The sequence below is a fragment of the Oncorhynchus nerka genome, linkage group LG20 (genome assembly GCF_034236695.1).
Source record: "Oncorhynchus nerka isolate Pitt River linkage group LG20, Oner_Uvic_2.0, whole genome shotgun sequence".
Classification (NCBI taxonomy): Eukaryota; Metazoa; Chordata; class Actinopteri; order Salmoniformes; family Salmonidae; genus Oncorhynchus; species Oncorhynchus nerka.
The window spans coordinates 224,798-252,503 of record NC_088415.1 but is presented as its reverse complement, the minus strand read 5'-3'; the positions used below and the strand labels follow the sequence as shown (position 1 = coordinate 252,503).

At 46.1% G+C, this 27,706-nt stretch overlaps 1 protein-coding gene across 1 annotated transcript in view; it reads right to left on the bottom strand.

Annotated features, from left to right (window-relative positions):
- Positions 1–27,426, bottom strand: part of LOC115120532 (constitutive coactivator of PPAR-gamma-like protein 2) — a 119,198-nt gene extending 91,772 nt beyond the window's left edge. The window contains 6 exon segments of the mRNA XM_065005105.1: positions 8,389–8,456; positions 8,783–8,885; positions 11,484–11,612; positions 13,311–13,393; positions 17,841–18,087; positions 25,983–27,426. Coding sequence (XP_064861177.1) covers positions 8,389–8,456; positions 8,783–8,885; positions 11,484–11,612; positions 13,311–13,393; positions 17,841–18,087; positions 25,983–26,459 — 1,107 coding nt within the window. The 5' untranslated portion in view covers positions 26,460–27,426.
- Between the last annotated feature and the right edge of the window lie 280 nt (positions 27,427–27,706).

The window sequence follows — 27,706 nt, the reverse complement described above, 5'->3', positions numbered from 1 at the left end:
CCCCTGTATATAGCCTCCACATTGACTCTGTACCGTAAAACCCTGTATATAGCCTCCACATTGACTCTGTACCGGTACCCCCTGTATATAGACTCCACATTGACTCTGTACCAGTACCCCCTGTATATAGCCTCCACATTGACTCTGTACCGGTACCCCCCTGTATATAGCCTCCACATTGACTCTGTACCAGTACCCCCTGTATATAGCCTCCACATTGACTCTGTACCGGTACCCCCCTGTATATAGCCTCCACATTGACTCTGTACCAGTACCCCCTGTATATAGCCTCCACATTGACTCTGTACCGGTACCCCCCTGTATATAGTCTCCACATTGACTCTGTACTGTAATACCCTGTATATAGCCTCCACATCGACTCTGTACCGTAATACCCTGTATATAGCCTCCACATTGACTCTGTACCGTAATACCCTGTATATACTCTCCACATTGACTCTGTACCGGTACCCCCTGTATATAGCCTCCACACTGACTCTGTACCAGTACCCCCTGTATATAGCCTCCACATTGACTCTGTACCGGTTTCCCCTGTATATAGCCTCCACATTGACTCTGTACCAGTACCCCCTGTATATAGCCTCCACACTGACTCTGTACCGGTACCCCCTGTATATAGCCTCCACATTGAATCTGTACCGTAACCCCCCCTGTATATAGCCTCCACACTGACTCTGTACCGGTACCCCCTGTATATAGCCTCCACATTGACTCTGTACCGTAACCCCCCCTGTATATAGCCTCCACATTGACTCTGTACTGGTACCCCCTGTATATAGCCTCCACATTGACTCTGTACTGGTACCCCCTGTATATAGCCTCCACATTGACTCTGTACCGGTACCCCTGTATATAGCCTCCACATTGACTCTGTACCGTAACCCCTGTATATAGCCTCCACATTGAATCTGTACCGTAACCCCCTGTATATAGCCTCCACATTGACTCTGTACCGTACCACCCTGTATATAGCCTCCACATTGACTCGGTACCGTAACGCCCTGTATATAGTCTCCACATTGACTCGGTACCGTAACGCCCTGTATATAGCCTCCACATTGAATCTGTACCGTAACCCCCTGTATATAGCCTCCACATTGACTCTGTACCGGTACCCCCTGTATATAGCCTCCACATTGACTCTGTACCGGTACCCCCTGTATATAGCCTCCACATTGACTCTGTACCGGTACCCCCTGTATATAGCCTCCACATTGACTCTGTACCGTAACCCCTGTATATAGCCTCCACATTGACTCTGTACCGGAACCCCCTGTATATAGCCTCCACATTGACTCTGTACCGTAATACCCTGTATATAGTCTCCACATTGACTCTGTACCAGTACCCCCTGTATATAGCCTCCACATTGACTCTGTACCGGTACCCCCTGTATATAGCCTCCACATTGAATCTGTACCGGAACCCCCTGTATATAGCCTCCACATTGACTCTGTACCAGTACCCCCTGTATATAGCCTCCACATTGACTCTGTACCGGAACCCCCTGTATATAGCCTCCACACTGACTCTGTACCGTAAAACCCTGTATATAGCCTCCACATTGACTCTGTACCGGTACCCCCTGTATATAGACTCCACATTGACTCTGTACCAGTACCCCCTGTATATAGCCTCCACATTGACTCTGTACCGGTACCCCCTGTATATAGTCTCCACATTGACTCTGTACTGTAATACCCTGTATATAGCCTCCACATCGACTCTGTACCGTAATACCCTGTATATAGCCTCCACATTGACTCTGTACCGTAATACCCTGTATATACTCTCCACATTGACTCTGTACCGGTACCCCCTGTATATAGCCTCCACACTGACTCTGTACCAGTACCCCCTGTATATAGCCTCCACATTGACTCTGTACCGGTTTCCCCTGTATATAGCCTCCACATTGACTCTGTACCAGTACCCCCTGTATATAGCCTCCACACTGACTCTGTACCGGTACCCCCTGTATATAGCCTCCACATTGAATCTGTACCGTAACCCCCCCTGTATATAGCCTCCACACTGACTCTGTACCGGTACCCCCTGTATATAGCCTCCACATTGACTCTGTACCGTAACCCCCCCTGTATATAGCCTCCACATTGACTCTGTACTGGTACCCCCTGTATATAGCCTCCACATTGACTCTGTACTGGTACCCCCTGTATATAGCCTCCACATTGACTCTGTACCGGTACCCCCTGTATATAGCCTCCACATTGACTCTGTACCGGTACCCCTGTATATAGCCTCCACATTGAATCTGTACCGTAACCCCCCCTGTATATAGCCTCCACATTGACTCTGTACCGGTACCCCCTGTATATAGCCTCCACATTGAATCTGTACCGTAACCCCCTGTATATAGCCTCCACATTGAATCTGTACCGTAACACCCTGTATATAGCCTCCACATTGACTCGGTACCGTAACGCCCTGTATATAGCCTCCACATTGAATCTGTACCGTAACACCCTGTATATAGCCTCCACATTGACTCTGTACCGGTACCCCCTGTATATAGCCTCCACATTGACTCTGTACCGGTACCCCCTGTATATAGCCTCCACATTGACTCTGTACCGGAACCCCCTGTATATAGCCTCCACATTGACTCTGTACCGTAATACCCTGTATATAGTCTCCACATTGACTCTGTACCAGTACCCCCTGTATATAGCCTCCACATTGACTCTGTACCGGTACCCCCTGTATATAGCCTCCACATTGACTCTGTACCCCCCTGTATATAGCCTCCACATTGACTCTGTACCGTAATACCCTGTATATAGCCTCCACATTGAATCTGTACCGGAACCCCCTGTATATAGCCTCCACATTGACTCTGTACCGTAACACCCTGTATATAGCCTCCACATTGACTCTGTACCGGTACCCCCTGTATATAGCCTCCACATTGACTCTGTACCGTAACACCCTGTATATAGCCTCCACATTGACTCTGTACCGTAACACCCTGTATATAGCCTCCACATTGACTCTGTACCGTAATACCCTGTATATAGCCTCCACATTGACTCTGTACCAGTACCCCCTGTATATAGCCTCCACATTGACTCTGTACCAGTACCCCCTGTATATAGTCTCCACATTGACTCTGTACCGGTACCCCCTGTATATAGCCTCCACATTGACTCTGTACCGTAACACCCTGTATATAGCCTCCACATTGACTCTGTACCGGTACCCCCTGTATATAGCCTCGCTACTGTTATTTTATTGTTGCTCCTTGCTAGATGTGTCTGGGGGGGGTGATTACAGCCATCTATTGTATTTAATGAACATGTGTACATGTCTAGACAATAGTGACCCATCCACTTAGCTCAGGGATTCTTCAACTTTTTCAGCCTGGGACCGAAAGAAAAATGTGTTTTTCTAGGACCCAAGCTTATGAAAACATGCTACATTACAATATTATTTGTTTTAGGCTGACATAAGGGCAATGTAATACCCATATACTGTATATAGCAATTCATGTTTATTTTTCCCCCATTAAACACACTGACATATCTGTTTAGGTTCGAATTGTTGCTGTTAAAATACCACAAATGATTTTCATTCTGAGCTAGAAAAAGACGTATTCATCACGTCACACAGATGTATAACAGAACACACACAGTCCTAATGAAGTGTGTGGCTGGTTGCACTTTTCAACAAGCAGGTGTATTCTGGGCTCAGTTTGAGACCGTGCAACCCTGAGGTCATTGAGGGTCATTGGTATCGAGTCTGTTTCTGTACTTGTTTTTTTTTTTAAGTATTCCAGAGTTGAGAACCCTGACTCACATTATGTGGTGCCAAACTGGATCAGAACATCTACCGCTTCCTGCTGTAGATGAACAACCCAGAACTGTGTGAGAGTGTTTGCCTCAAAAAACATCTTATTTCAATTAGTTTATTCCAGTACAGAATAAAACTACTTGTATTTTAACAGTTCCAAAAGACTTGTTTTCAACAAACATTTATACAGTAAAATGCACAGTAGGGCTGATTGTACATCTTCATATGTACTGTTAATTAGCTAGCTACGGCTAACAATAGCTAGCTAGCTATTAGCTGTGTTCAAGGGGATTGTTTGAAAGAGAAACACTACTAGGAGAGATAGTACTCCCTTATTTCTGCTGATCATCACCTGTTATTAAGTGACAACAATGCCTTGAGAGCTGTCTAACTTGTCCACTGACAAAGCCCTGTTTCCTGAAGCATTCTGCCCTGTCCTCAAAGAACTCCCTGGGTTTAGCATCATGCTGTTGATGTTTGGTCAGGGTATGTTTTAATTAGTTATTTTTGAGATTCATGACTAAAGCACTTCACACACAAAACACATTGTGGGCACTGATTGTTATTTCTCAAAGCTTGTATGAAACCCTAGAAACAGTCATGACGATTGAGCTCAGTCAGAACTAGGGCGGTCACGAAATTATATTTTTTATTTCACCTTTATTTAACCAGGTAGGCCAGTTGAGAACAAGTTCTCATTTACAACTGCGACCTGGCCAAGATAAAGCAAAGCAGTACGGCTCAAAACATGGCCAGCCATAGAAAAATGCGTATTGAAATGATCAATTATCGCAGACTTATCAGTGGTGACAGTGTTCTCTAGCCTCAGTGCAGTGGGCAGCTGGGAGGAGGTGCTCTTATTCTCCATGGACTTTACAGTGTTTCCTAGCCTCAGTGCAGTGGGCAGCTGGGAGGAGGTGCTCTTATTCTCCATGGACTTTATAGCATCCCATGTAATATAGCCTACACCTTCACAATAAGTCCATGAATGATTTTAGACAGGCCTAAAGAAACATGATATGAAGAAAATGTAGTCTATTTCAGAAGAACAGAATAGCATAGTCTGAGTTGTCCTTATGTTACGCCCTGGTGTGGCTACACTAGTTCATTTAGCAGTGTTTGGTGCTAAAGGGCATAGAACTGACAGACGACCAAGAGCTCAAACAAAGTTTATTCACCCAAAGGGTCAGACAGCTGAACAAAGACATGTTCCCACCAGCACAAGTATACAGTTGAAGTCAGAAGTTTACATACACTTAGGCTGGAGTCATTAGAACCAATTTCTCAACCCATCCACAAATGTCTTGTTAACAAACTATAGTTTTGGCAAGTCGGTTAGGACATCTACTTTGTTCATGACAAGTCATTTTTCCAACAATTGTTTACAGACAGATTATTTCACTTACAATTCCAGTGGGTCAGAAGTTTACATTCACTAAGTTGACTGTGCCTTTAAACAGCTTGGAAAATTGCAGAAAATGATGTCATGGCTGTAGAAGCTTCTGATAGGCTAATTGACATCATTTGAGTCAATTAGAGGTGTACCTGTGGATGTATTCCAAGGCCTACCTTCAAACTCAGTGCCTCTTTGCTTGACATTATGGGAAAATCAAAAGAAATCAGCCAAGACCTCAGGAAAAAAAATAGCAGACCTCCACAAGTCTGGTTCATCCTTGGAGCAATTTCCAAATGCCTGAAGGTACCACGTTCATCTGTACAAACAATAGTACGCAAGTATAAACACCATGGGACCACACAGCCGTTATACCGCTCAGGAAGGAGACGCATTCTGTCTCCTAGAGATGAACGTACTTTGGTGCAAAAAGTGCAAATCAATCCCAGAACAGCAGCAAAGGACCTTGTGAAGATGCTGGAGGAAACCGGTACAAAAGTATCTATATCCACAGTAAAACGAGTCCAATATCAACATAACCTGAAAGGCCACTCAAGGAAGAAGTCACTGCTCCAAAACCGCCATTAAAAAGCCAGACTACCGTTGCAACTGCACATGGGGACAAAGATTATACTTTTTGGAGAAATGTCCTCTGGTCTGATGAAACAAAAATAGAACTGTTTGGCCATAATGACCATCATTATGTTTGGAGGAAAAAGGGGGAGGCTTGCAAGCCGAAGAACTCCATCCCAACCGTGAAGCACGGGGGTGGCAGCATCATGTTGTGGGGGTGCTTTGTTGCAGGAGGGAACTGGTGCACTTCACAAAATAGATGGCAAAACACTGGTTTATTTAAGGTCCCACAGTTTACCGTGCAGAAACCATACCATGAAGCCCAAGGTAATGGCCATAGATCTAGACAGAATTGTGATGAGGCGTATCTACACTACATGACCAAAAATGTGGGGAAACCTGCCCATCGAACATCTCATGGGCATTAACATGGAGTTGGTTGCCCCTTAGCTGTTCTAAACAGCCTCCACTCTTCTGGGAAGGCTTTCCACTAGATGTTGGAATATTGCTGCTACAACAGCCTCCACTCTTCTGGGAAGGTTTTCCACTAGATGTTGGAACATTGCTGCTATAACAGCCTCCACTCTTCTGGGAAGGCTTTCCACTAGATGTTGGAACATTGCTGCTATAACAGCCTCCACTCTTCTGGGAAGGTTTTCCACTAGATGTTGGAACATTGCTGCTATAACAGCCTCCACTCTTCTGGGAAGGCTTTCCACTAGATGTTGGAACATTGCTGCTATAACAGCCTCCACTCTTCTGGGAAGGTTTTCCACTAGATGTTGGAACATTGCTGCTATAACAGCCTCCACTCTTCTGGGAAGGTTTTCCACTAGATGTTGGAACATTGCTGCGGGAACTTGCTTCCATTCAGCCACAAGCATTAGTGAGATCAGCACTGACGTTGGGAAATTAGGCCTGGCTCGCAGGTCACATTCCGATGGGGGTTAAGTTCAGGGCTCTGCGCAGGCCAGTCAAGTTCTTCCACAATGATCGACAAACCTTTTCTGTATGGACCTCGCTTTGTGCATGGGTGCATTGTCATGCTGAAACAGGAAAAGGCCTTCCCCCAAACTGTTGCCACAAAGTTGGAAGCACAGAATTGTATGCATTAAGATTTCAAATCAAATCCCCTTCACTGGAACTAAGGGGCCCAAACCATGATAAACAGCCCCAGACCATTACTCATCCTCCAAACTTTAGTTGGCATTATGCATTGGGGCAGGTAGAGTTCTCCTGGCATACGCCAAACCCAGATTCGTCCGTCCGTCCGACTGCCAGATGGTGAAGCGTGATTATTCACTCCGGAGAGACGTTTCCACTGCTTCCAATGGCGCCACTCCAGCCAACACTTGGAATTGCGCCTGGTGATCATTGGCTTGTATGCAGCTGCTCTGCCATGGAAAACCATTTCATGAAGCTCCCGAAGAACAGTTAGTGCTGCTTTGCAGTTTGGAACTCAATGAGTGTTGTAACCGAGGACCAACAATCTTTACGTGCTACGCAGTCCCGTTCTGTGAGCTAGTGTGGCCTATCATTTCACGGCTGAGTCGTTGTTGCTCTTACCCAGACTGCCTAGAGCTGGCTGTGGATGAAACGGGCAAGGACCTTGGTCAGGGAGATGACCAAGAACCCAATTACCACTCTGACAGAGTTCCTGGGCTGAGATGGGAAAAAAACCTGTCTGAAGGACAACAGTCTCTGGGATTTAAGTGGAGACAGAAGCCTGTCTATCCTGAGAAAAAGGTACATGACAGCCTGGCATGTGAAGGCATGTGAAAGAATTAAAGCATAAGGCAAAAGATTGTGGTCTGATAAGACAAAAATAAAAATGTAAAAAATAACTTCGGCCTCAATGCAAATTTCTGGAGGAAACCAGGCACAGCTCATCACCTGTCTAAACATCATCCTTGCCGTGAAGCATGGTGGTGGCAGCATCATGCTATGGGGGATGCTTTTCAGCATCAGGGACTTGGAGACTGGTAAAGATAGAAGGAGAAATTAATGGAGCCAAATACAGGCAAATCCTTGATGACAACCTGCTTCAGCGTGCAAATGACCTTAGACTGGGGCGAAGATATATGTTCCAACAGGACAATGATCCCAAAGCATACAGCCAAAGCAATGCCGGAACAGCTTCAGAACAATGTTAAATATAGCTCCTATAAAGCCCTTGAATGGCCTAGCCAAAGCCCAGACTTGAATCCCATTGAAAATCTGTGGAAAGGCTTGAAGATTGCTGTTCACCGCCACTCCCCATATAACTTAACAGAGCTTGAGAAAATCCGCAAATCCAGATGTACAAAGCTGATAGACATACCCAAGAAGACTCAAAGCTGGAATCACCACCAAAAGGTGCTTCTACAAAGTATTGACTCAGGGGTGTGAATACTTATGTAAATTAGATATCTGTATTTTGTTTTCAATAAATGAACAAACATTTCTATAAACTTGTTTTTAACTTTGTCATTATGGGGTATTGTGTGTAGATCGGTGAGAATTTGTTAATGAATGTTTAACTCCGGTTGTAACAACTAAATGAGGAATAAAGGTGTATCAATACTTTCTGAAGGGACATCAGAGACTCCTACCTGGTGCTTTCCAGGCTGCATTGCCCCCATGTGGCCAGGAGGACTGCCAAAAGGAGCCGGACCAAACCCTGGCACCACACAGAAAGACAAATGGACACATCCAGTTAAGCAAGCCTAACACTTTCAGAGGAAAAGCACTTGTTTTCAGACTACAGTAGATATGACTGGCAGGTGCCTTAGCCCAGTGCTTCTCAGTCCTCTACTCAAGAACCCTCAGACGTCTCAATGTTGTTGGGACCAGCTCACCTGATTCAACTAGTCAGGGGCTGGAAGATTAGTTGACAAGTTCAATCAGGTGTGCCATCTCTGGAATAGACCAAATACATGGAACTGCTGGAGGTCCCCGAGGAGAGGTTTGAGTATGATGGCTTCAGCCAATGGCAGAGTTACTCACAAAGGTAGGGGGAGGGTCCCATGGAGAGTGGGCGTGGTTTAGAGGCAGATGAGAAATACTCCACAGCCTTCTTAAAACGCTCCACCTTATCCTCCATACGAGACTAGAGAGAATGTGAAAGAGGGGTGACAGAAAGCCAGTGGTACTGATATTTGGCAGTCTTGACTTAAGATACATGGCCTATAGATTGCAAGCCTGCATAGGACAAAGGCTAAGCAGCTAGCAGGATACTGCTCTGTTTCAGCTGGTATGGTCAGTCTAGCTGTATGGAGGAGAAGGTAATGCTCTGTGTCAGCTGGTATGGTCAGTCTAGCTGTATGGAGAAGAAGGTACTGCTCTGTTTCAGCTGTTATGGTCAGTCTAGCTGTATGGAGGAGAAGGTACTGCTCTGTTTCAGCTGTTATGGTCAGTCTAGCTGTATGGAGGAGAAGGTACTGCTCTGTTTCAGCTGGTATGGTCAGTCTAGCTGTATGGAGAAGGTACTGCTCTGTTTCAGCTGGTATGGTCAGTCTAGCTGTATGGAGAAGGTACTGCTCTGTTTCAGCTGGTATGGTCAGTCTAGCTGTATGGAGGAGAAGGTACTGCTCTGTGTCAGCTGGTATGGTCAGTCTAGCTGTATGGAGAAGGTACTGCTCTGTTTCAGCTGGTATGGTCAGTCTAGCTGTCTGGAGAAGGTACTGCTCTGTGTCAGCTGGTATGGTCAGTCTAGCTGTCTGGAGGAGAAGGTACTGCTCTGTTTCAGCTGGTATGGTCAGTCTAGCTGTATGGAGGAGAAGGTAATGCTCTGTTTCAGCTGTTATGGTCAGTCTAGCTGTATGGAGGAGAAGGTAATGCTCTGTTTCAGCTGTTATGGTCAGTCTAGCTGTAGGGAGAAGGTACTGCTCTGTTTCAGCTGTTATGGTCAGTCTAGCTGTCTGGAGGAGAAGGTACTGCTCTGTTTCAGCTGGTATGGTCAGTCTAGCTGTATGGAGAAGGTACTGCTCTGTTTCAGCTGTTATAGTCAGTCTAGCTGTATGGAGGAGAAGGTACTGCTCTGTTTCAGCTGGTATGGTCAGTCTAGCTGTATGGAGAAGAAGGTAATGCTCTGTTTCAGCTGGTATGGTCAGTCTAGCTGTATGGAGGAGGTACCGTCTCTGTTTCAGCTGTTATGGTCAGTCTAGCTGTCTGGAGAAGGTACTGCTCTGTTTCAACTGTTATGGTCAGTCTAGCTGTATGGAGAAGGTACTGCTCTGTTTCAGCTGTTATGGTCAGTCTAGCTGTATGGAGAAGGTACTGCTCTGTTTCAGCTGGTATGGTCAGTCTAGCTGTATGGAGAAGGTACTGCTCTGTTCAGCTGGTATGGTCAGTCTAGCTGAATGGAGAAGGTACTGCTCTGTTTCAGCTGTTATGGTCAGTCTAGCTGTATGGAGAAGGTAATGCTCTGTTTCAGCTGGTATGGTCAGTCTAGCTGTATGGAGAAGGTACTGCTCTGTTTCAGCTGGTATGGTCAGTCTAGCTGTATGGAGAAGGTACTGCTCTGTTTCAGCTGTTATAGTCAGTCTAGCTGTATGGAGGAGAAGGTACTGCTCTGTTTCAGCTGGTATGGTCAGTCTAGCTGTATGGAGAAGAAGGTAATGCTCTGTTTCAGCTGGTATGGTCAGTCTAGCTGTATGGAGGAGGTACCGTCTCTGTTTCAGCTGTTATGGTCAGTCTAGCTGTCTGGAGAAGGTACTGCTCTGTTTCAGCTGTTATGGTCAGTCTAGCTGTATGGAGAAGGTACTGCTCTGTTTCAGCTGTTATGGTCAGTCTAGCTGTATGGAGAAGGTACTGCTCTGTTTCAGCTGGTATGGTCAGTCTAGCTGTATGGAGAAGGTACTGCTCTGTTCAGCTGGTATGGTCAGTCTAGCTGAATGGAGAAGGTACTGCTCTGTTTCAGCTGTTATGGTCAGTCTAGCTGTATGGAGAAGGTAATGCTCTGTTTCAGCTGGTATGGTCAGTCTAGCTGTATGGAGAAGGTACTGCTCTGTTTCAGCTGGTATGGTCAGTCTAGCTGAATGGAGGAGAAGGTACTCCTCTGTTTCAGCTGTTATGGTCAGTCTAGCTGTATGGAGGAGAAGGTACTGCTCTGTTTCAGCTGGTATGGTCAGTCTAGCTGTATGGAGAAGGTACTGCTCTGTTTCAGCTGTTATGGTCAGTCTAGCTGTATGGAGGAGAAGGTACTGCTCTGTTTCAGCTGTTATGGTCAGTCTAGCTGTATGGGGGAGAAGGTACTGCTCTGTTTCAGCTGTTATGGTCAGTCTAGCTGTATGGAGAAGGTACTGCTCTGTTTCAGCTGTTATGGTCAGTCTAGCTGTATGGAGAAGGTACTGCTCTGTTTCAGCTGGTATGGTCAGTCTAGCTGTATGGAGAAGGTACTGCTCTCTTTCAGCTGTTATGGTCAGTCTAGCTGTATGGAGGAGAAGGTACTGCTCTGTTTCAGCTGGTATGGTCAGTCTAGCTGAATGGAGAAGGTGCTTTCTGTATCCATGTATCCTATCTAGACCGTTATGAAATCAGACGGGTAGACAGGGTGGAGTGGGGATTGAACCCCGGTCTCCGGTGGGGAGATGAGTACATGTGTCTAGAGCAAGGACATTAGCACTAGACCACAGGTTCTACACATTTTAATCTTTCTGGACAGTAATGTGATTTCTTGATCCAAACAAAGTATTTAAATGTGTACCTGGGATTGGTTGAAGACGTCCCTGGCAACAGCGTCGAGGTTCCCCAGGTCTTTAATGGAGGAGACGTACTCAGACACCGCCTTGATAACCACCTCACAGGGAGGCAGCACCAACTGGTGGGCACGCACCTAGAGGGTTAGAGGTCAGGGGTTAGAGGTCAGACACCGTCTTGATAACCACCTCACAGGGAGGCAGCACCAACTGGTGGGCACGCACCTAGAGGGTTAGAGGTCAGACACCGCCTTGATAACCACCTCACAGGGAGGCAGCACCAACTGGTGGGCACGCACCTAGAGGGTTAGAGGTCAGACACCGCCTTGATAACCACCTCACAGGGAGGCAGCACCAACTGGTGGGCACGCACCTAGAGGGTTAGAGGTCAGACACCGCCTTGTTAACCACCAACTAGTGGGCACGCACCTAGAGGGTTAGAGGTCAGACACCGCCTTGATAACCACCTCACAGGGAGGCAGCACCAACTGGTGGGCACGCACCTAGAGGGTTAGAGGTCAGGGATTAGAGTTCAGACACCGCCTTGATAACCACCTCACAGGGAGGCAGCACCAACTGGTGGGCACGCACCTAGAGGGTTAGAGGTCAGACACCGCCTTGATAACCACCTCACAGGGAGGCAGCACCAACTGGTGGGCACGCACCTAGAGGGTTAGAGGTCAGGGATTAGAGTTCAGACACCGCCTTGATAACCACCTCACAGGGAGGCAGCACCAACTGGTGGGCACGCACCTAGAGGGTTAGAGGTCAGGGGTTAGAGGTCAGACACCGCCTTGATAACCACCTCACAGGGAGGCAGCACCAACTGGTGGGCACGCACCTAGAGGGTTAGAGGTCAGGGGTTAGAGGTCAGACACTGCCTTGATAACCACCTCACAGGGAGGCAGCACCAACTGGTGGGCACGCACCTAGAGGGTTAGAGGTCAGACACCGCCTTGATAACCACCTCACAGGGAGGCAGCACCAACTGGTGGGCACGCACCTAGAGGGTTAGAGGTCAGACACCGCCTTGATAACCACCTCACAGGGAGGCAGCACCAACTGGTGGGCACGCACCTAGAGGGTTAGAGGTCAGGGGTCAGACACCGCCTTGATAACCACCTCACAGGGAGGCAGCACCAACTGGTGGGCACGCACCTAGAGGGTTAGAGGTCAGACACCGCCTTGATAACCACCTCACAGGGAGGCAGCACCAACTGGTGGGCACGCACCTAGAGGGTTAGACACCGCCTTGTTAACCACCAACTAGGGGCACGCACCTCAGACACCGCCTTGATAACCACCTCACAGGGAGGCAGCACCAACTGGTGGGCACGCACCTAGAGGGTTAGAGGTCAGACACCGCCTTGATAACCACCTCACAGGGAGGCAGCACCAACTGGTGGGCACGCACCTAGAGGGTTAGAGGTCAGACACCGCCTTGATAACCACCTCACAGGGAGGCAGCACCAACTGGTGGGCACGCACCTAGAGGGTTAGAGGTCAGACACCGCCTTGATAACCACCTCACAGGGAGGCAGCACCAACTGGTGGGCACGCACCTAGAGGGTTAGAGGTCAGGGGGAGGCAGCACCAACTGGTGGGCAGGAGGGTTAGAGGTCAGACACCGCCTTGATAACCACCTCACAGGGAGGCAGCACCAACTGGTGGGCACGCACCTAGAGGGTTAGAGGTCAGGGGTTAGAGGTCAGACACCGCCTTGATAACCACCTCACAGGGAGGCAGCACCAACTGGTGGGCACGCACCTAGAGGGTTAGAGGTCAGGGGTTAGAGGTCAGACTCCAGTGGAAGGGTTAAAGGTCAGAGGTTATACCTTGAGTGAGGCCAGGGGGTGTTCTGGTCCTAAAAGGCTCCAGTGGAAGGCAGCCAGGTCCTCATCAGGGAGAATATGGTTCCCTACAGGGGGGAGAAAGAGACCGGTAGTAAATAAAGTGTAAAAGGCGTGTTTGGTTGCGTCTCAGGGATTGCACAGTTAATCGATTAAAGATGAACAGACATTTTTCGGAAAGTTACGGTGATCTGCATCAATGAAGGATGGCGCCGAGTTGAAGGATGGAGTTTTTCTGCCTAGAATCTCATTTAATAAGTTACTCAAGAGCTTTTTACGATCATTCTTTAAAAATGGATATTTGTTCCATAGTATAGTTTTCTTTTTGTTAACTTCTTGGTGACAGGGGGACAGTATTGAGTAGCTTGGATGAACAAGGTGCCCAGAGTAAACTACCTGCTACTCCATCCCAGATGCTAATATATATGCATATTAGTAGTATTGGATAGAAAACACTCTGAAGTCTCTAAAACTGTTTGAATGATGTCTGAGTATAACAGAACTCATTTGGCAGGAAAAAACCTGAGAAAAATCCAACCAGGAAGTGGGAAATCTGAGGTTTGTAGTTCCATTTAAGTGATTGCCTATGCTGTGTCAATGGGGTCAGATTGCACTTCCCAAGGCTTCCAGCAGATGTCAACAGTCTTTAGAAAGTTGTTTGAGGCTTCTATTGTGGAAGGAGGTCAAATAAGAGCTGTTTCAACAAGTGGACTAGGCTGAGGCCAATCATCAGTTGTTTACTGCACAGTCACGCGGGCTCACTGTGCCTTCTTTTTCCTCTGTAGTGAATACGCTATTGTCCGGTTGGAATATTATTGAAGACTTATTATAAAAAGACCCTAAGGATTGATTGTAAACATCGTTTGACATGTTTCTACAAACTGTAAAGGAACTCGACTTTGTCTGGATTTTGTGCCTTTAGAATAAACGCTAACGGAGGTATTTGGACAAATATGGACGGAATCGAACATTTCTTGTGGAAGTGGGAGTCCTGGGAGTGCATTCTGATGAAGATCAGCAAAGGTAAGTGAAGATTTATAATGCTATTTATGACTTTTGTTGACTATACCATTTGGCGGGTAAGTGTATGGCTTGCTTTTGTGGCTGAACGCTGTTCTCAAATGATTGAATAATGTGCTTTTGGCGTAAAGCTTTTTTGAAATCAGACACAGCGGTTGCATTAAGAACAAGTTTCTTTATTTCTATGTAAAACATGTATCTTTCATCAAAGTTTATGATGAGTATTTCTGTTATTTGATGTGGCTCTCTGGAATTTCTCCGGATGTTTTGGAGGCATTTCTGAACATGGCGCCAATGTAAACTGAGGTTTTTGGATATAAATATGAACTTGATCGAACAAAACATACATGTATTGTGTAACATTGAGTCCTGGGAGTGTCATCTGATGAAGATCAAAAGGTTAGTGATTCATTTTATCTACAGTGCCTTGCGAAAGTATTCGGCCCCCTTGAACTTTGCGACCTTTTGCCACATTTCAGGCTTCAAACATAAAGATATAAAACTGTATTTTTTTGTGAAGAATCAACAACAAGTGGGACATAATCATGAAGTGGAACGACATTTATTGGATATTTCAAACTTTTTTAACAAATCAAAAACTGAAAAATTGGGCGTGCAAAATTATTCTTGCTAATGTCAGCTAACACTATGGATGTGACAAATTGACCATTTTGCTTAATGTTTAAACAGCCATTGTTTATCGGTTTTCTGTTAAAACTAAGAAAAGAAAAAAAATCACATCAATTTACAATGTAGAATATTGGCTACGATCGGGTAATTAAGTTATTCTACCACAACCCTTTACAAAACGCAGCTACAGAAACATGTCGATAGCGACAATTGTTAACTTTGACATTAAAAAATATATATATATAATAATTTAAGCGCTGCATCAGGTCTGTACCTTCGTAAAATGTTCTGTACTGTTTCCCTGACAATAAACATCGCTGATTGATGTGCTGCTGTGGTGTTTTATGGTAGAGTAGCTAGATTAATTTTCTACTAAGTCACAGTATTTAAGAACCTTTAAAGTTCTGTTTTGGGAGATATTATTTGATTGACAGTTCTGGTTGCCTAGTGACGGGCTTTAGTCATGCTTCAGAAGCGGCATTCCTTTACAGACAAATAAAATGTCTGTTCATAGAGGTTTCATGTTGGCATTTAAAAGGAGTGTAGCCTACCCTAAAAACCAGACAAACAAACCTTCTGTAGCCGAGGTGCTTTCAAGGGGCCACATTCCATTTTCTGAAAAGCGTTAACCATACAGGCTACCGGTAGCAACTGACTAGGTATCCCCTTTCCCTTGTGGTAGAGAAATGAACATTCAAATCTCTGGCAACAGCTCTGGTGGACATTCCTGCAGTCAGCATGCCAATTGCATGCTCCTTAAAACTTCAGACATCTGTAGCGTTGTGTGACAAAACTGCACATTTTAGAGTGGCCTTTTATTGTCCCCAGCACAAGGTGCACCTGTGTAATGATCATGCTGTTTAATCAGTTTCTTGATATACCCCACCTGTCAGCTGGATGGATGTGTTAAGAACATTTTAGAGAAATAAGCTTTTTGTGTGTAATTGAACATTTCTGGGATCTTTTATTCAACAAAGGTGCTTCTACAAAGTGTTAACTCAGGTGTGTGGATATTTATGTAAATACAATATTTCTGTATTTAATTTTCAATAACTTTGCTAACATTTCTAAAAACATGTTTTCACTTTGTTATTGTGGGTGTTATTGTGGGTACCGTCATCATGAAGTGCTTTGAGAGACTAGTCAAGGACCATATCACCTCCACCCTACCTGACACCCTAGACCCACTCCAATTTGCTTACCGCCCAAATAGGTCCACAGACGATGCAATCTCAACCACACTGCACACTGCCCTAACCCACCTGGACAAGAGGAATACCTATGTGAGAATGCTGTTCATCGACTACAGCTCGGCATTCAACACCATAGTACCCTCCAAGCTCGTCATCAAGCTCGAGACCCTGGGTCTCGACCCCGCCCTGTGCAACTGGGTACTGGACTTCCTGACGGGCCGCCCCCAGGTGGTGAGGGTAGGCAACAACATCTCCTCCCCGCTGATCCTCAACACGGGGGCCCCACAAGGGTGCGTTCTGAGCCCTCTCCTGTACTCCCTGTTCACCCACGACTGCGTGGCCACGCACGCCTCCAACTCAATCATCAAGTTTGCGGACGACACAACAGTGGTAGGCTTGATTACCAACAACGACGAGACGGCCTACAGGGAGGAGGTGAGGGCCCTCGGAGTGTGGTGTCAGGAAAATAACCTCACACTCAACGTCAACAAAACTAAGGAGATGATTGTGGACTTCAGGAAACAGCAGAGGGAACACCCCCCTATCCACATCGATGGATCAGTAGTGGAGAGGGTAGCAAGTTTTAAGTTCCTCGGCATACACATCACAGACAAACTGAATTGGTCCACTCACACTGACAGCGTCGTAAAGAAGGCGCAGCAGCGCCTCTTCAACCTCAGGAGGCTGAAGAAATTCGGCTTGTCACCAAAAGCACTCACAAACTTCTACAGATGCACAATCGAGAGCATCCTGGCGGGCTGTATCACCGCCTGGTACGGCAACTGCTCCGCCCTCAACCGTAAGGCTCTCCAGAGGGTAGTGAGGTCTGCACAACGCATCACCGGGGGCAAACTACCTGCCCTCCAGGACACCTACACCACCCGATGTTACAGGAAGGCCATAAAGATCATCAAGGACATCAACCACCCGAACCACTGCCTGTTCACCCCGCTATCATCCAGAAGGCGAGGTCAGTACAGGTGCATCAAAGCTGGGACCGAGAGACTGAAAAACAGCTTCTATCTCAAGGCCATCAGACTGTTAAACAGCCACCACTAACATTGAGTGGCTGCTGCCAACACACTGTCATTGACACTGACCCAACTCCAGCCACTTTAATAATGGGAATTGATGGGAAATGATGTAAATATATCACTAGCCACTTTAAACAATGCTACCTTATATAATGTTACTTACCCTACATTATTCATCTCATATGCATATGTATATACTGTACTCTAGATCATCGACTGCATTCTTATGTCACTAGCCACTTTAACTATGCCACTTTGTTTACTTTGTCTACATACTCATCTCATATGTATATACTGTACTCGATACCATCTACTGTATGCTGCTCTGTACCATCACTCATTCATATATCCTTATGTACATATTCCTTATCCCCTTATACTGTGTATAAGACAGTAGTTTTGGAATTGTTAGTTAGATTACTTGTTGGTTATCACTGCATTGTCGGAACTAGAAGCACAAGCATTTCGCTACACTCGCATTAACATCTGCTAACCATGTGTATGTGACAAATAAAATTTGATTTGATTTGATTTATTGTGTGTAGATCGGTGAGAGAAAAAAATCCTTTTGGAATTCAGGCTTTAACACAAAATGTGGAATTTTAGGTATGAATACTTTCTGAAGGTACTGTACCTACCCAGCAGAGCAGCGAAGCAGGGCAGTTGTTGTGTCTTCAGACCCAGCTGTCTGGCTGCTTCAGAGAGCAGGTACTGGTGGGTGGTCAGGTTCTTGCCGTTCCAGGACAGTTTCAGGGCATGCGAGGAGAAGTAGGCGGGCACGTTGCAGAGAGCAAACTCTGAGTCCTGGGCGATCAGGCCGCAGAAACCAAAGTCCCTGTAGAGGGACAGCACCTCCTGGTGGTGGTCCTCCAACGTCTGGACAACCTGGATAATACAATATTAGTGATGCACCGATATGACATTTTTGGACGATACCGATATCCAATATTTTCCCTGACAAAAAAAAAAAACGATTCCGATTACCGATATTTACAATTTTAGCGGCCTTTTAAGCATTCTAGTACAGTTAAATAGTTAACACGGACGCAGCGGTCTAAGGCACTGCAAGAGGCGTGACTACAGTTCCTGGTTCGAATCCAGGCTGTATCACATCCGGCCGTGATTGGGAGTCCCATAGTGCGGCGCACACTTGGCCCAGCGTCGTCCGGGTTGAGCCGGGGTACGTCGTCATTGTAAATAAGAATTTGTTCCTAACCGACTTGCCTGGTTAAATAAAGGTTTTACACACACACACTGACCAAAAAGTTATTTTGTTGGCATTTACATATCTCCCCATTACCAGTAAAACATCATCAAAACCCATTTCTTTCACTTACTTGCTGTGCTATTTCGTTGTTCATTTGTTCAGTCGTTTCTCAACCAGGGTTTCTGTGGAGCGCCGTTTGGGTCTTTGCATGTCAAAACAGAGAACACTATTTGACCTGTCAAATAACACGACATCCGTTTCAGTAGCTATATAGTTCGCTATAGCTACTACCTAACCATATAGCTAGGTGTCATCATCTAAAATAACCCTAATTTATAAGACCGTTCTTATTTGGTTGATGGTGGTCGGAACCATCTATGTGAAGCTAGCCACAATAAGGTTTCGCCACAATAGTTGACTTTGCAGTTAGCCTTCAAAATAAAAGTATGGCATAATTCTACAATTTGTATTAATTTGCATTACTGTCAATGACACTTATTTTGAACGCAAACCGCAAATTCCACTATTTTGCCAGTCCTTATTGTGGCTAGCTTCAAAACACATTAGCCGGTCCTGTCGAGCCAGGTGAAGCTAGCTGGCTCCTTATAACATTAGCTTTGGGCAACAGGGTTAAGTAGCTTGAAGTTCAATTTCAATAGGCAAACAACAATACTTACAAGGATTCCTAAATCATTGCTAAGAATAGTGAAAATGACTGCAGTTTCTACTGGTCATTGTTTCAGGCTGGTTGTATTGGTGCTAGCTAGGTACCAAGGTGAAGCTAGCCACCCCAGAAGGTGTTTTCAGGCTGGTTGTATTGGTGCTATCTAGGTACCAAGGTGAAGCTAGCTAGGTACCAAGGTGAAGCTAGCCACCCCAGAAGGTGTTTTCAGGCTGGTTGTATTGGTGCTATCTAGGTACCAAGCTAAAGCTAGCCACCCCAGAAGGTGTTTTCAGGCTGGTTGTATTGGTGCTATCTAGGTACCAAGGTGAAGCTAGCTAGGTACCAAGGTGAAGCTAGCCACCCCAGAAGGTGTTTTCAGGCTGGTTGTATTGGTGCTATCTAGGTACCAAGCTAAAGCTAGCCACCCCAGAAGGTGTTTTCAGGCTGGTTGTATTGGTGCTATCTAGGTACCAAGGTGAAGCTAGCTAGGTACCAAGGTGAAGCTAGCCACCCCAGAAGGTGTTTTCAGGCTGGTTGTATTGGTGCTATCTAGGTACCAAGCTAAAGCTAGCCACCCCAGAAGGTGTTTTCAGGCTGGTTGTATTGGTGCTATCTAGGTACCAAGGTGAAGCTAGCTAGGTACCAAGGTGAAGCTAGCCACCCCAGAAGGTGTTTTCAGGCTGGTTGTATTGGTGCTATCTAGGTACCAAGGTGAAGCTAGCTACCCCAGAAGGTGTTTTCAGGCTGGTTGTATTGGTGCTATCTAGGTACCAAGGTGAAGCTAGCTACCCCAGAAGGTGTTTTCAGGCTGGTTGTATTGGTGCTATCTAGGTACCAAGGTGAAGCTAGCTACCCCAGGTGTTTTCAGGCTGGTTGTATTGGTGCTATCTAGGTACCAAGGTGAAGCTAGCTACCCCAGAAGGTGTTTTCAGACTGGTTGTATTGGTGCTAGCTAGGTACCAAGGTGAAGCTAGCTAGGTACCAAGGTGAAGCTAGCTAGGTACCAAGGTGAAGCTAGCTAGGTACCAAGGTGAAGCTAGCCACCCCAGAAGGTGTTTTCAGGCTGGTTGTATTGGTGCTAGCTAGGTACCAAGGTGAAGCTAGCTAGGTACCAAGGTGAAGCTAGCTAGGTACCAAGGTGAAGCTAGCTAGGTACCAAGGTGAAGCTAGCCACCCCAGAAGGTGTTTTCAGGCTGGTTGTATTGGTGCTAGCTAGGTACCAAGGTGAAGCTAGCTAGGTACCAAGGTGAAGCTAGCTAGGTACCAAGGTGAAGCTAGCCAGGTACCAAGGTGAAGCTAGCTAGGTACCAAGTTGAAGCTAGCTAGGTACCAAGGTGAAGCTAGCCAGGTACCAAGGTGAAGCTAGCTAGGTACCAAGGTGAAGCTAGCTAGGTACCAAGGTGAAGCTAGCTAGGTACCAAGGTGAAGCTAGCCAGGTACCAAGGTGAAGCTAGCCACCCCAGTAGTTGCGGTTGAACAGATGCTTTATTACCAGCGTGGTATTGTAAACACATCGTTCATGGCCGGTGTTTGCAGACTTTTTTTGTATAGCTTTGACAGAGCTACTGTACCTTTTTTGACACGCAAAGACCCAAACGGCGTTCCGTAGTATGTCGTGAAGCTAATAGCAGTGATGCCATTACTGTGTAACTCCGGTCGGCGAAAGCCAACATCACACACACACGACAGAGAACGGTTGATTGTCAAGGACAATGAATTCCATTATCTTGACTTTAATAGATTTCACCTTTGAGTTGTCTCGCTGAAATGTTGTTAGTCTTTCCAATGACTGCTCGATCCACAGAGCAGACATTGTGGGTTAGTTTAGGAATGCTGTGTTGCACGTATAGCGGAAAAATGTTTGTGGCGTCATTACACCACGTACTTATGTTATATAGGTATGCACGTCAGCGTTGACATCGGTTTTGCACCTCGGGGCGTTAAACTAGATATCCGATACGTTCACCGATATATCGTACATCCGTATACAATATTACACATCTTAAACCCTCCTCTAACCCTGTAGAAAGGCCACCATGCTGAAACGTTGATCAAAGTGCCATGGTATAGAAGATACAGTAAGTACACCAGTAGTTTGCCCCACAGCCTTTATCCCAGCCAGCACTCATTACCATGACAGGTCCCGCCCAGCACTCATTACCATGACAGGTCCCGCCCAGCACTCATTACCATGACAGGTCCCGCCCAGCACTCATTACCATGACAGGTCCCGCCCAGCACTCATTACCATGACAGGTCCCGCCCAGCACTCATTACCATGACAGGTCCCACCCAGCACTCATTACCATGACAGGTCCCACCCAGCACTCATTACCATGACAGGTCCCACCCAGCACTCATTACCATGACAGGTCCCGCCCAGCACTCATTACCATGACAGGTCCCGCCCAGCACTCATTACCATGACAGGTCCCGACCAGCACTCATTACCATGACAGGTCCCACCCAGCACTCATTACCATGACAGGTCCCACCCAGCACTCATTACCATAACAGGTCCCACCCAGCACTCATTACCATAACAGGTCCCAGCCAACCCTCATCTGAACATATGGTGATGCTGAACAACCAGGTAGTTACCCTTAGCAACATGCATGTATTGGGGCGGCAGGTAGCCTAGTGGTTAGAGCGTTGGACTAGTAACCAAAAGGTTGCTAGATCGAATCCCTGAGCTGACAAGGTAAAAATCTGTCGTTCTGCCCCTGAAAAAGGCAGATAACTCACTGTTCCCAGGGTGTCATTGAAAACAAGAATTTGTTCTTAACTGACTTGCCGAGATAAATAAAGGTAAAAATAAATGTATACCTGGTCAAATAGGGCTGTTAAAATATAAAAGTTTAGTTCCAGGTGTGTGACCAAAGACCAGCCTCTAGTCCCTGTGTTGAAGTGAGGGTAGAAGACTGTCAGACCACCCCAGCAAGAACAGTATGAACACGACCAGGCCCAAATACACTGATTTACTGGGCTACTCTCCACTACCTATTAGCTGGTATTAACAGTATTATGTATGAACACGACCAGGCCTAAATACACTGATTTACTGGGCTACTCTCCACTACCTATTAGCTGGTATTAACAGTTTTATGTATGAACACGACCAGGCCCAAATACACTGATTTACTGGGCTACTCTCCACTACCTATTAGCTGGTATTAACAGTATTATGTATGAACACGACCAGGCCTAAATACACTGATTTACTGGGCTACTCTCCACTACCTATTAGCTGGTATCACAATACCAGAACTCTGACTGGCACTTGATCCAGACAAACTCAACTACTGCTGGGCCTCTTGAGCTCAATATCATTACATTTGAACATTATGAATATGTTCAAGAGAAAGTCATTAATGAATCAATTTTACAAATCAATTTGACTTTGTTTTTACAAATCTAAATACAAAAGGAAATAATTTGAATGGTAAATGTTTATTGATAAACTGGCTAAATGAAGATGTAGCCTAGATCTATTCACAATGCAGGTGAATACATATTCAATAGGAGAGTGAACGCCTAAAACTCAGTATTCAGCTCGTTTTGGCTGATATCGTCGGGCTACAGACAAACAATCCCTGCCACAGGAATGATTTTATTGGCAGCTGCTAGTAGAACATTTTATTGTACTGATCAACAACATTATAAAGGTCTGGTCTGTTTAATGATGTCATTCACCAGGCAGAATGTGGTTGTTGAATCTGACTGGCTACGGAATCTAGTTGAAACCAGACGGAGGTGAGGAAGATGAACAAGTTAATACGTTTTAGGTGGCTAGGGAGAGACCAAGTGAAGTAATGTTTTTGGTAAGAATCAACATATTGTGTGTTATGGTTTGCATATTTGAAACAAAGTACTAGGGTAGTAAATTCAGCTACAAGGTAGCAAGAAAATCTACGTCATGGTTTTACACAGCACCCAAGCATCTGGGAGAACGCCATGGTTTTACACAGCTTCTGGTAGAGAGCCATGGTTTTACACAGCTTCTGGTAGAGAGCCATGGTTTTACACAGCTTCTGGTAGAGAGCCATGGTTTTACACAGCTTCTGGTAGAGAGCCATGGTTTTACACAGCTTCTGGTAGAGAGCCATGGTTTTACACAGCTTCTGGTAGAGAGCCATGGTTTTACACAGCTTCTAGGAGAACGCCATGGTTTTCCACAGCTTCTAGGAGAACGCCATGGTTTTCCACAGCTTCTAGGAGAACGCCATGGTTTTCCACAGCTTCTAGGAGAACGCCATGGTTTTCCACAGCTTCTAGGAGAACGCCATGGTTTTACACAGCTTCTGGTAGAGAGCCATGGTTTTACACAGCTTCTGGTAGAGAGCCATGGTTTTACACAGCACCCAAGCATCTGGGGGAACGCCATGGTTTTCCACAGCTTCTAGGAGAACGCCATGGTTTTACACAGCTTCTGGTAGAGAGCCATGGTTTTACACAGCTTCTAGGAGAACGCCATGGTTTTACACAGCTTCTAGGAGAACGCCATGGTTTTCCACAGCTTCTAGGAGAACGCCATGGTTTTCCACAGCTTCTAGGAGAACGCCATGGTTTTCCACAGCTTCTAGGAGAACGCCATGGTTTTCCACAGCTTCTAGGAGAACGCCATGGTTTTCCACAGCTTCTAGGAGAACGCCATGGTTTTACACAGCTTCTAGGAGAACGCCATGGTTTTACACAGCTTCTGGGAGAACGCCATGGTTTTACACAGCACCCAAGCATCTGGGGGAACGCCAGGGTTTTACACAGCTTCTAGGAGAACGCCATGGTTTTACACAGCTTCTAGGAGAAACGCCATGGTTTTACACAGCACCCAAGCATCTAGTAGAGAACCATGGTTTTACACAGCACCCAAGCTTCTGGGAGAACACCATGGTTTTACACAGAACCCAAGCTTCTGGGAGAACACCATGGTTTTACACAGAACCCAAGCTTCTGGGAGAACCATGGTTTTACACAGAACCCAAGCTTCTGGGAGAACCATGGTTTTACACAGAACCCAAGCTTCTGGGAGAACACCATGGTTTTACACAGAACCCAAGCTTCTGGGAGAACACCATGGTTTTACACAGAACCCAAGCTTCTGGGAGAACCATGGTTTTACACAGAACCCAAGCTTCTGGGAGAACACCATGGTTTTACACAGCACCCATGAGGAGAGGCATGGTCCCTTTTGATGCGCTAACAATGCAACCCAGACAGCTATAGCAATAAATGAGTAGGCCTAAGCAGAGCAGGTACTTTGCTCTTCGTGCTATAAAAAGGAGCTACGCTGATATAGTCTTAAAGGATTAAATCATGCGAGACCTTTGACAGAAGTACGGAACGTTACAAATTCTAGTTCCAAATAGGGGTTTTTGGTATCTAAATAGGACTGAAGTTTCGGTATACCGTGCAACACTACAAGTATACAGTGCACAGCTGTGTACATTTCATCCCAATCTGTAACCCCTGGCTGGTTCCAAATGGCACCCTATTCCCTGTATAGGCTTGTGCACTACTTTAGACCAGGGCAGATTCCATATATAGTGCACTACTTTAGACCAGTGCAGATTCCATATATAGTGCACTACTTTAGACCAGTGCAGATTCCATATATAGTGCACTACTTTAGACCATGGCAGATTCCATATATAGTGCACTACTTTAGACCTGGGCAGATTCCATATATAGTGCACTACTTTAGACCAGGGCAGATTCCATATATAGTGCACTACTTTAGACCAGGGCAGATTCCATAGGCTCGTGCACTACTTTAGACCAGGGCAGATTCCATATATAGTGCACTACTTTAGACCATGGCAGATTCCATATATAGTGCACTACTTTAGACCAGGGCAGATTCCATATATAGTGCACTACTTTAGACCAGGGCAGATTCCATATATAGTGCACTACTCATCCAGAGGTCAGTCAGTCCAGTAGTAGTTCATCCAGAGGTCAGTCAGTCCAGTAGTAGTTCATCCAGAGGTCAGTCAGTCCAGAGGTCAGTCAGTCCAGTAGTAGTTCATCCAGAGGTCAGTCAGTCCAGTAGTAGTTCATCCAGAGGTCAGTCAGTCCAGTAGTAGTTCATCCAGAGGTCAGTCAGTCCACTGGCAACATTCAACCAATATCACATTAGTTAAGCATTAGCCTCTGCATCACTGCACCCTGTCAGGGATCTACAGTGTTACCATTGTGGGGGCATATGCTCTTAAATATGGAATTTGGGAGCACCAGTGCCACTAGAATTTATATATTTTTATATCACCCAGGTAATAATTGTAATTCTTCATTTGCTGTCCCGCAGCTTACGTAGTATGAAAACATGGTGGCACAGAAAGGACAATGAAGTAGCTTGGATTCACATAGGTGCAATGTTGGTTATATCTCAATCATACAAATATATTGTTTGTATTCTCAAAACCTGTATTTTGTTATTACTGACAATTCTTTGAATACATTTTTTTATTTAACCTTTAGACAAGTTAGTTAAGAACAAAATCTTATTTACAATGACGGCCTATTTAAGAGGGAACAGTCAACAGGCAGTCCTTGAACCAGCGACTGTGGCAGTTAGAGAGGCAGGCCTCTCCAGGTGACATTTTTTTTTTAATACAAAATGCCAAAATGCCATTAATACCTTACATATTTTTAATTGTGGTCCTACATTGTGTGCAGCTACATTTTTTAACTTAAGAGCACATGTGCTCCTTGTAAAAACAAATGTCACCTGCAGAGACCTGCCTCTATCACAGCCACTGGCTCAAACACTGCCTCTTGACCATCCCCTCTTATCACTACAATTGATTTTTTTTACTCCCTCCTCCCCCTCATTATCAGTCCAGAAACCAGACTTAGTGTTTATCTGCTATATCTTTATTCTTAGCTAGCCAGCTACTGCTCGTTACTCACCCGCACTCTGAAGCGGAACATGGCGAGGCGGACACAGTGACTGAGGCAGGCAGGGGGCAGGAACCAGGCGCGGGGAGGCGGAGTGGCCTTACTGCCGACGTGGTTAACGATGAGCTGGGCCGTCTGGCGTTGTCCCTGGGCCCGGCGTGCCCACTCCGGCCACCGCTCCTTCCCCAGGGTCCCGTTGAACACCACGACCAGCTCCAGCCCGCCCTGGTACAGACAGGCCTGGGACAGAGCGGACAGGTATCCCAGCATGGCGTTCCACTCCCCGCCGCACACCCAGTCCGTCTGGTAGCCGCCGTACAGACGCTGCAGACCGGAGTCAGCATCGATGAGTATCCGGGCCGGAAGGGGCAGAGGGCCGGGGTGGTGGTGCTGGCGTCCCGCAGTACGGCCTAGTTTGAGGAGGTCCACGGGGATGGCAGCCCCGGGACACCGTTTCTCCAGATACTCCTGGAAGCCCTGCACGCCCATCCCGGTGTTGTTGTGCCGGTGGGTCTGTCCGGGGGAAGGCTCGGGTGGTGTCGATCCGGTAGCTAGCTGGAAACGGGCGGCTGACTAACTCGTCTCTCTGACAGTAACTGACTGACTACACGGCTGTTGTCGCCGGTAGCTAGTTGCCCCCCTCAACCCTGCCTAGCTGGTTAGCAACCTGGCTAACGTTGCTACATTTGGTCGTGTGTGTCCATCCCTGGTAGTATTGTGGTAAACTGCCAGCAAAACAACTGAAGTTTCTCGTTAAATAGTCCTTAACTAGTTAACATCTGAAAATGTGACTGGCAGCTGACTGGCCATCCGTAGTTATGATTGACGATGCTTCCAACTCCAAAGTTATAATCCTGGTTCACACGAAGAAACCCTCTGCGAATGATCTAAATTAGTGAACATGACTACAGCGGAATACTTAACCTGACGGAGCAAATATTTATGTTTAGACTAGTTCAAATTGCAAGTGCTAGCTAATGTAATGTACTAGGTAATGTGTATGTTGATACCGTTAGCCATCTACAGGAGCTTTTAGCCAACTGGGTCCCCAGGAATGAAATGGTCTGTTTGGAGAAATACAATACCTTAAATAAAAACAAACGCCTGATAGTGCCTCCCTCGCTTACTTCCAAACTCACGACTTCATGTGGAGGAAGGGAGCATACTTCCAAACTCACGACTTCATGTGGAGGAAGGGAGCATACTTCCGAGCGCTGTCAGCCATCTTGCGACTTCCTCACGGACCAACACAAGTGGGAGGGAAGCGGAGGGTTTTTGACTAGATGGAAACAGCTTTTGTCGAATAACGACTTTTCGTAGCAGGTTAGGAGAATTAGGTTTAGTTTTGGAAAAGAGTAACGGTTAGCGAAAATTAACTAAATGTATATTTTTAACGTTAATTTGACAAAAGCCGTATCCCTTCTAGCCATGACCAGGGCTGTGATGTGGCCAACCTATTACCAGTGCCGATAGGTTATATATGTCGCCCCCTTGTGGATAAATTTGGGACGGCAGGTACATCATGTATTTGGGGATTTTAACATGAGAAAAGGAGTCTTTCTGTATTCCAAAATCAACCCCTACACCTCCCCATAGCCATTTTACCCCCGAGGCCTAGACACACTCCCTGCCCCTAGCACCCCAAATACAACCCTGCTATAGTACACCCACTGCACAGGAGTTTGGTGGCACCTTAATTGGGGAGAACAGGGTTGTTGTAAGACTGGAGCAGAATA